The 10,244-nt window shown below is 47.5% G+C and overlaps 1 protein-coding gene across 1 annotated transcript; it reads right to left on the bottom strand.

Moving 5' to 3' along the window:
• Positions 1-218: 218 nt before the first annotated feature.
• Positions 219-8,564, bottom strand: LOC140385761 (forkhead box protein H1-like). Its single transcript, XM_072468247.1, has 3 exons — positions 8,076-8,564; positions 7,846-7,950; positions 219-1,484 (listed from the first exon to the last, which is right to left on the bottom strand). Exons 1-3 carry the CDS (start codon positions 8,547-8,549, stop codon positions 432-434), a joined length of 1,632 nt encoding a protein of 543 aa, XP_072324348.1. The 5' UTR covers positions 8,550-8,564; the 3' UTR covers positions 219-431.
• Positions 8,565-10,244: the final 1,680 nt, after the last annotated feature.

Here is a 10,244-nt window from a genome sequence, read left to right as displayed (position 1 = left end):
AGGCATCTGTCACACCCAATCCCATAGTCACACGATGCAGCTGGGAGTAGAGAAACTATGGCCAATTTGCTTCTCCCTCAATCCAGGGGCACACAAAACACCAATTGTACAACATTGTTGCCCCAGTAAACATCAAGATCCTCCAGATAAGATTTGTATCAACGTCCCCGAATAAGCTTTCAGAATCCACGCAAACATACTTTGCACACTGGGAAAAGTGGGTGGAGAGTAAAATATTCCTTTATTAAAATTCCCAGCCTCAAAACACAGGTCAAGTAAGATTTTTTTAATAAGTCAGTTTAATAGAAAAGGTTTGAATAGCAGTGTTGGACACAAAGCCCCCATGAGTGTATGTAAATTTTTAAGAGGTCCAATGTTAAAAATGTTTTAAAGTTTCTACACAACTCTTTCTCTTCACATAGATTGGGCACTCAGTAATCAAATGGCATGTATCGAGCCCTCACCATATTGCTCGCACTGGGTGACATTCCAGTGCCCATCACACCAGCTGGGCAGAACTGGTGCAAGATGGTATCAAAGACACTTTTATTTGGTGGGACAACCTGCAACATTCTGTCCAGATCTAACACAGATGGTGGACGTAAAGATGGTGGAGGACGTGGATCAGGGAGAAAGGGCCAGCTGGGCGGGCTTAAAAACTGCGTTGGTCCGTACGGACAGAACAAATTTGAAGGGCACTGGAAGAATGTAGAGTACGGCAGACTCATGCTGGGAGGTGCAATTACATTTGGAGGTGGATACTTGGTGCAAGATGTTGGTAACTCCAAGGACATGTAGGGCCTTAGTGGCAGCTCAGGATAGTTGGTGCAAAGATTGTCCCTTATGGAGAGAGGCCTGCAATATTCCATTGACAACCTCACGCGTTTTGACTCATGCCTAAAGAAGGATTCTCTTTGGGAAATTTCAGAGTCATCTTCAATGGAGGAAGGACTGGAGGTTGAAGTGCTTAGGGGTGAGGGTAACTGGGTCTTGTAATGAGCACTCTGTGAGGAAGAGAATGAAGAGGAGCACTCAGGACTCTCGCATGCTACCCGATGAGGATGCCAAGAGTTTAAATCCAATCTTCCTTGCTGCATGGGATCTTCATTTGAAGACTTTCTTTGGAGACCACATTTGTAAGCCTCCGGATATTTCTTCCTCCTTTCAGAGGGAGAAGCTTCTAGACGATTCCACGATGTGTCAACGGAAAAGGCACCATCGGACCTGCTGCCACCCTGCTGCGGGAGTGCTGCTGTATGCCCAGCAGGGGATTCAGTTTCCTGCTGTGGTTTGGCACTTTCTTCAGAAGCAGAGAGGCTGGCAATCCCACCCTGGATATAGGCAGTCGAATCAGCCGCAAACTTTCTCCCATCTTGTCGCGAGACAGATGTGTTTTGTCGTTTTAATGCTTCGGGTGGGATGCGAGTAACATCGACTGTCCAATAGTTCCCCTTCCCTTGTGGCCTTTTTGGATCATTCAATACCTGAACAAAAAACAAAGGATGTAACATTAAATCATCGGAACTTGCCTTGTACTTTAGACGGGATACTCAAAGCCAAGATAGCTTTTCATAGCACTAGTTGTTATGTGATAGGAACATGGGAACGGGAGTAGGCCATTCAGCCCCTCGAGCCTGTCCCGCCATTCAATGAGATCAAGGCTGATCTGTGACCTAACTCCATATGTCTGCCGTTGGCCCATATCCCTTAATATCTTTGCTTAACAAAGATCTATATCTCAGATTTAAAATTAACAACCATTCTAGTTTCAAACTTCTGTTTGTGGGAGAGAGTTCCAAACTTCTCCCACCCATTGAGTGGAGAAGTATGATGATAGTTCACCCAAAATTTGTAACCAACAGCCACAGGAAGTTATAGGCTGGGAGGCATCCCAAGCAAGCCACCATTGCCAAGTCTCTCCCAACCTCAGGCATTAGTTACACGCCCTTATTTGCCAAAATGCTTAAATGGGAAGAGAAATCCTGACTAATTCTCACCACCTCCCCAGACCTGAGCATTGAACTGAAGTCCAATTGTGTCACTATTACCATTCAATAAATCAGTTCGCTCAACACATCTCAGGGATAAAATGTGGGACATTCACTGACCGCGTGGCTCAGCTCCTCATTCAATAGTGTATTGCAAATTGATCTAGGCTGTATGCACAATGGCATATTGTATGATGCTGTGATATTGAAGTTGAATTCAGTGAGTTCAGTTATAAAAACTTTTAACTTTTCTAATTGCCCAGTAATTTGGCAAATGAAAAATCTGTATGTTGTACAACAAAAGAGAAATAGATTTGACTGACAGCCTTACAAGGAACCTGCCATTCAATTACCCCAGTTATCTTTCCTATTGAGTTCCAGATTGAGTCCCCTTTTTTTGAAGAATAAAGGGATTAAGGGTTATGGTGTTCGGGCCGGAAAGTGGAGCTGAGTCCACAAAAGATCAGCCATGATCTCATTGAATGGTGGAGCAGGCTCGAGGGGCCAGATGGCCTACTCCTGCTCCTAGTTCTTATGTTCTTATGTAAAAGACCCAGTTGCTAATGAAAGCAGACAACTGAGTCTTCTACTACTTGTTCTCGTCAACTATTTCCTAGGAATATGTTTCTCCTTTGTGAAGTGACCACATCAAGGTATATCTAAGGTGTCACTTTCCCCTACAGATTTCCATCCCTCTATTGCCTTGGCTCCAACTTATGCTAGGGGATAGCCCATAACAGCAAAGTACAGATGAGGGAGACTATTTATTCCAAATAATTCATATTTCCACAGAAACCTGCAGATCCCCATCACAATATAACTCAGGGCGTTGGCTTCCATAACCTTATCTGGACATTTCCAAGTACTGATCACTTGGTTTAAAGTGATTCCTAACCCAATTGCTAAACTAACATTTTTCTTATGACTTGTAGTCATCATTAAGTTTTTGTGTCTTGGATTTAGTTTTTCATTTTTTTCCATTTACAGGATTTGGGCATTGCTGCTTGAGCCAGCATTTATTGCCCATCCCTAGTTGTCCTTCAGAAGTTGGTGTTGAGCTGCCCTCTTGAACCATTGCAGGTCCCTGAGGTCTAGGTATTGCCACAGTGCAGTTGGGAGGGGATTTAGAGGGTCGTGACCCAGTGACAATGAAGGAATGACTATATATTTCTAAGTCGGGGTGGTGAGTGGCTTGGGAGGGAAGCTCCAGGTGGTGCGGTTCCCTTCCCTTCTGGGCAGCACGGTAGCACAGTGGTTAGCACTAATGCTTCACAGCACCAGGGTCCCATGTTCAATTCCGGCTTGGGTCACTGTCTGTGCGGATCTGCACGTTCTCCCCCTGTCTGCATGGGCTTCCTCCGGGTGCTCCGGTTTCCTCCTACAAGTCCCAAAAGATGTGCTTGTTAGGGGACAGCACGGTGGTGCAGTGGTTAGCACTGTTGCCTCACGGCGCCAAATTTAGCGTGGCCAATCCACCTACCACGTCTCTTGGGTTGTGGGGGTGAGAACCACGCTGACACGGGCGCTCCGCCCCCGACCGGCCGAGTTCCAGACGGCATTGGTCTCTCATGGTCCCATCTTGTCGGGAATTCGGCACGGCTGCTGTGGACTCAGTCCAGCTGCGGACTCAGTCCAGGGCATGTGAGCCGGCCAAAGGGGGGGGGGGGGGCACTATTTTGCGGGCCGGATCCGCGAGCGGCGGCCGCCATGTAGCATGGCACAGCCACTGCCATGCACATGTGCGGCCACAGAACCGGCAATTCTCTGGGCTGTATCGGCAGCTAGAGCCGGGTGTTCTACGCTGCCGGCATGCTAGCCCCCAGCCAAATGGAGGATCAGTAGCCGTTTTACGACATTTATTCAGGTATAAAACTCCACCGTTCCCACACCGGCGTGGGACATTAGGGCTGGGATTGTCCCTCTGGGGACTAAGTCCCCACGCCGGTGGGAAAACGGGCGCCAACCCCTCCAGCGTCAACAGCCCCCGAAAATGCGTAATTCTCCGCATTTGCAGGGGCTAGGTGGATGCCGGAGGAGTTGGCTCGGGTTCGTGCATGCGGCGAAGGTCCGGCGTGATCTTGTGCAAAGGCGGAACGGCCAGCGTGGTTCCGTGCATGCGCAGACTGGCCGGCATATTTTGCTCTTCTCTGCGCCGGCCATGGCGGAGCCCGACAGGGGCCATCGCAGAAGGAAGAAGTGCCCCCACGGAACAAGTTCCCCCACGGATCCCCCACTCCCCCACCACTGAGGACCGCCCTCGCCGACTCACCTGCCAGACCCCGCCGGTACGTGAGGTGAGTAATTCACGGCCGGGGGGGGGGGCACGGTGCAGGAAAATACGGCTGCTGGCGTCGGGGCAGAATTTGCGCCCCCCCCCCCCCCCCCCCTGTGGATTCTACGACCAGCGGCGGGTCAGAGAATCCCGCCCCTGATTTGATTTGAATAGCCTCAGAATGGGAGAATTCAGCCCATGGTCCCCACTATCATAGGTGCACTTCTTTTAACCTCCACTTCAAATATTCCTGACTGATAATTAAGTGCCTCATATTCATCAGCATTCACATCCATAAAATCAGATTTTACAGTGCAGAAGGAGGCCATTCAGCCCATCGGGTCTGCACCGGTCATTGGAAGGAGCACCCTACCTAAGCCCACACCTCCACCCTATCCCCACAACTCCACCTAACCTTTTTGGACACTAAGGGCAATTTAGCATGGCCAATCCACCTAACCTGTACATCTTTGGACTGTGGGAGGAAACCGGAGCACCCGGAGGAAACCCACGCAAACACGGGGAGAAGGTGCAGACTCCACACAGGCAGTGACCCAAGCTGGGAATCGAACCTGGGACCCTGGAGCTGTGCAGCAACAGTGTTAACCACTGTGCTACCATGCTGCCCACAGGATCCATGTTGAATTCTACTTACATCTTTCTGTAGCTCGTTGGCTTATCTTTGGATTTGATTGCTGTCCTCCAACCATCGTCCTCCCAGTAATATTCTTGGGGTGACGCCTCGACCTCCCATGTTCTACTCTGAGCCACCCATTTCCCATGGAAGGAACCAACACTCAACAGTAAAATTATCCCGGGGTCTCGAATTTTTCCCCAAGCTGTCAGTTATTTGAGGGAATACCCTGGGTTAGAAAGTTGCTGGGCTATGTCGCTTAAATAAATTCAAAAAACATTTAATCTTTAGTGTCAAATTGCCGGGATGCATCTTGTGATCAACTGGTCACTGTTGTCTATTTAAATGCTCTGGCTGCACTTGCTGTATTCCATGGATTCATATGTTTGAGAATTCTTTTGTTTGCTTGGGTCGAAAAAGAAATCACCAGCTCCCATCCCAATTTTCACCCTCACTTGCACAGGTTCTGGCATTTTTAAAACACTGATTTACCAGAGGGAATTATGTGTCCGTGGGGAGTGGCAAGGAGGACAAAATTTACCAAGCAAAAAGTAAGTAAATAGGAGCTGCCTAGAGGGCGATTTTACCATTTATCACCAAGTGAAAAACAGACAATAATGAGTCAGATGCTTATTTTGTCTAACAGGCTGATATTCTTCTTTAGAATCACACAGGGCGGGATTCTCTGATCCTGAGGCTAAGTGTTGACGCCGTTGTAAACGCCGTCGCGTTCACGACGGCGTCAACAGGCCCTCAGGAGCATGGATTCCAAGCCCCTCAGTAGGCCAGCACAGCACTGGAGCGACCCAAGCCGCTCCAGCTGCCGATGCCGGCGTCAAATGGGCGCCGTGGGTCTGCGCATGTGCAGTGCGACCGGCGCGGTGGCTCCCTTCTCCGCGTCGGCCCTGACACAACATGGCGTAGGGCTACAGGGGCCGGCGCAGAGCAAAAGCGGCCCCCAGCCCGAGAGGCCGGCCCGCCGATCGATAGGCCCCGATCGCGGGCCAGGCCACAGCGGAGGCCACCCCCGGTGTCAGGCCCCCCCCTCCCCACACCAGGCCGCCCCCGGATGGATGCACGCCGAGGCCCCGCCGGGTAAGACCACATGTGGATGGCTCCGGCAGGACTCGGGACCCTTAGTGTCCAAAGGGTTAGCAAATCATTGGACTGCTGAGGAAACCCTTTCAGACACAGGGAGAACGTACAAACTCCACACAGACAAACCACCCAAGGCCAGAATTGAACCCGGATCCTTGCTGCTGTGAGTTTTTTTAGAACAGGCCCAATTTGCTAATCATTCGATAAAAGTAAATTAACCCCAGCTATTCTGAATTATCCTGAAAGAAAACAGCAGCAGTATGTGCTAATGGTTAAAGTTAAACCATTCTCCGAGCACAATGATATTAATTAACACCTACACACAAAGTCAGAGCTGAGCACAGACCTTAAGATTCTTGCAGTTAGCAGATACTTTACACAAGCTCACACACCAGAATGAAAGGCTTGATGACAGTTCTGCTCTTGCATGCGAGAAGCAATTTACATTTGCTCTAAATTAAAAGCGATGACAACATTTGTAAAGGCTTGACAGAGGTGGTGGATTCTCTGGAACATCCTTCAACAATTCCCACACTAAAGTAGCTAGACAGAGAAAAATAATTTTACCTGGTGGAAGGATCCAAACACAAGGCAGGGTGGGGACATAAAATTAAAACTGGGATGTTCAGAGGTGATGTGATGTCAGAATGCATGAAAGGAAAATGAAATGAAAATCGTTTATTGTCACAAGTAGGCTTCAAATGAAGTTACTGTGAAAAGCCCCAGTCGCCACATTCCGGCGGCGCCTGTTCGGGGAGGCTGGTACGGGAATTTGACATTCTTCCCCACAAGGGCTACTGACACTGGGTAACTGACCATTTCAAAAGAGTTTTATTCGGTCAGGGCATTAAGGATCATGAAACCAAAGCTGCTAAATGGAATTACGATACAAATTAGTCAAACTCAAGGGGCTGAATGGTCTATCCTGTTCCCAAGAACTACCAGGTGGGTTCCAAGTTCAATTCCCTCATTTGTTTTGAGATATCCAGTCAGTTGTAGGTTGAGGTAGGGCTAGTTGAGAAAACACTAGAAGTGCCACAATTATCAACTGATATCTCGGCTGACACTCCAATGCAGGATTGAAGAGCTCCCAGCAACTTGCATGGTAAATATAGCCTACAGAACCATATAAACCAAACTACTACAAACTGCCCACTTTTCCTCCCCACCCCTCTCCCCCTCATTGGCAGATATCCCATTTAACAAGTTCCAGAGAACTTTAGAGGTTAGCAAGAACATTTTATGGAACAACACAGCAATTGCAAACCCCCATTCCCCTCACTGCACCCCTAACACTCAATCACCAGAAATATTGAATACACTAAGATGACACAACTCCAATATTGTTGAACCCAAGGGGCTTTCCTGCCTGCTGTAGTTTCATTGGAAAAGAGGTACAAACATGCCAGAAAAGGGAGGTACAAACCATTTTGCCAGGGTTTCACATCTTTCACAATCAACCTAAAAACTCACCCCCCCCCCCCCCGCCTTTCCATTCACCCCTCCACTATTTCTGAAGCAGCCTCAGACCTGCAGCTATAACCAAATGCTCAGTTGCAAACTTAGGAAAGGTACAAATTTCAAACGGCAACACTGAGAGGATTAATCACTTTCTCAGTGGATGCAAAACGGCAATTTCACAGACTCACTTGCTGGGCCTTGCTTGGTTGCTAATGATAACACAAAACCACAATACAACCATTGTGTTTCTCAGTCTCTCTCCACATACACACACACCGTTAAAGTAAAAGCAAAATACCGTGGATGCTGGAAATCTGAAACCTTTAAAATATTGCTTAGATCTCGGTTTTACAGTATCGTTGTCAAACATTGCCAATAATTAACAGACTTACTTTTATGAAGCAGTCATTTAGAGACAAGTTGTGCCTGACAGAATCTTTCCAGCCTTTGTAATGTCCTTTGAAAAATGGAAACATAACACTGATTTCATGGAGAATCTGTGAACACAAAACACACAGCCAGCTTGTTACATTTGGAAACTGGTTAGATTCCCTCAATATTTAAGTAGCAGCAATTCCGTTTCCCCCACACCACACCACAAACACACACACACACATCATACCTGCGATAACTTCAGTTTCTTCTCTGGAGAATTAAGGATGGCAATTGTTATGAGAGCCAGGTATGTATAGGGTGGCTTAGGGTATCTTTGGTAGTTTTTTTTCTTCAATGGCTGTTTATTTTTATCACTTGCACTTTCTTCAGCGGAGTCTTCTGCAGATTTGGGGTTCCTTACATCCTGGACCTGATATGAAGGATCATTGGTATCACAAGCAGAAGCACCAGTGATCTGAACTGACTGTTCCATCCTGGGAGCCTTGGCCAAGTTTACCACGTCCAGACCCTGGGATGAAGAGTTTCTTTGGTAAAGGGAGCACAATTGTTTGAGGTCGAGAGCGGTATTTTTTGCTGGAGGAAGAGGAGAACCCAATGCATTGTCCCAGTCACGCGTTGGAAGCTGAACATCACTTCTGTCTGATGCTGGAGATGTTGCTGAAACCACCCCAAATCTGTCTACTTCCCAGCTCATGCTCATGCTGGTCAATGAGCTCAAGTACTGGAGGCACACGAATAGACTACTGCCAGAGTTGTTTTCTTAGAAGACAATCAACATTTGCATGATCATCCAAAGTGTAATCAGTCTTGACACAGGAGGATTAGTCAATGAATAAAGGGGTGGGATCAGGGGGGGTGATAGGCAGCAGAAAGTTTGGGAAGACAATGGATCTCCACAATCTTTTGCCACTTTGAAATCTTTTTTGTCCCCAAAGTGCTGGAATCTCTCCTTTAATTATTTGCAGTGGGCCCTTTAGTAGTTTTCACCTGAACCTTGTTTTCCTGATTTTAAAGGAGTACTTCCACTAAAGGAACGCTTTTCTTTTCCGAAAATAAAAGTAAAATACTGCGAATGCTGGAAATCTGAAATAAAAACAGAAAATGCTGGAAAAACTCAGCAGATCTGGAAGCATCTGCACAGACAGAAACAGAGTTAATGTTTTAAGTCTGTTTAACTCTTCTTCAGTGTTCTTTTCCACTCAGTTATAACACTTCCCAAGGATGTTGGGCTTCATGAGCATTAGGGAGATGGTGGTGTGGTGGACTAGCAATCAAGAGAGCCAGGCTAATGTCCCAGGGACATAGGTTCAAATCTCACCATGGATGTTGATGGGGCTTAAATCGATTCAGAACGTCTGGAACATAAAGCTAGTCTCAGTAACGGTGATCATGAAGTTATCATCGATTGTTGGAAAACCCCATCCGGTTCACTAATGTCCTTTAGGGAAATAAATCTGCAGTCCTTACTCGATCTGGCCTACATGTGGTAGCACAGTGGTTAGCACAGTTGCTTCACAGTTCCAGGGTCCCAGGTTCGATTCCCAGGTTGGGTCACTGTCTGTGTGAAGTCTGCACGTTCTCCCCTTGTGTGCGTGGGTTTCCTCCGGGTGCTCCGGTTTCCTCCCACAGTCCAAAGATGTGCAGGTTAGGTGGATTGGTCATTCTAAATTGCCCTTAGTGTCCAAAAAGGTTAGGTGGAGCTACTGGGTTACGGGAATAAAGGGGTGGAATGGTGGACCCATGCGGATTAAGTAGGGGCTCTTTCCAAGGGCTGGTGCAGACTCGATGGGCTGAATGGCCTCCTTCTGCACTGTAAATTCTATATATTTCTATGTGGTTGATTCTTAACTGCCCCTTTAAACGGCCCTAGCAAGCTACTCAATCTAAGGGGAAGTTAGTTTGGGGCAATTGTTGCTATTCTTGCCCACATCCCATGAAAGACTAAATAATAATAATCTTTATTAATGTCACAGGTAGGCTTAAATTAACGCTAAACTGAAGTTACTGTGAAAATCCTCTGGTTGCCACACTCCGGCGCATGTTCAGGTACACTGAGGGAGAATTCTGAATGTCCAAATTACCTAACAGTACGTCTTTCGGGACTTGTGGGAGGAAACAGGAGCACCTGGAGGAAACTCACGCAAACACAGGGAGAACGTGTAGACTCCGCACAGACAGTGACCCAAGCCGGGAATCGAACCTTGGTACTTGGCGCTGCGAAGCAACAGTGCTAACAACTATGCTATCTTGCAACTATGGCTTCCACTCCCTCCCCCATCTTTAAGCCTAGACCATAAGACCATAAGACATAGGAGCAGAATTAGGCCACTCGGCCCATCGAGTCTGCCCCGCCATTCAATCATGGCTGATATTTTTCTCATCCCTATTCTCCTGC

This window comes from Scyliorhinus torazame, chromosome 11 (genome assembly GCF_047496885.1).
Source record: "Scyliorhinus torazame isolate Kashiwa2021f chromosome 11, sScyTor2.1, whole genome shotgun sequence".
NCBI lineage: Eukaryota > Metazoa > Chordata > Chondrichthyes > Carcharhiniformes > Scyliorhinidae > Scyliorhinus > Scyliorhinus torazame.
Note: the sequence above shows the minus strand (reverse complement) of the source record. Positions and strands in the feature narration are given on the sequence as shown.

Coding starts and splice junctions, on each gene's coding strand:
- LOC140385761 (XM_072468247.1), bottom strand. CDS start 8,549: ATGAGCATGAGCTGGGAAGTAGACAGATTTGGGGTGGTTTCAGCAACA. Junction 7,951..8,075: donor AGAAACTGAAGTTATCGCAG/GTATGATGTGTG, acceptor TTGTGTTCACAG/ATTCTCCATGAAATCAGTGT. Junction 1,485..7,845: donor TAAATGACTGCTTCATAAAA/GTAAGTCTGTTA, acceptor TTTTTTGTTCAG/GTATTGAATGATCCAAAAAG.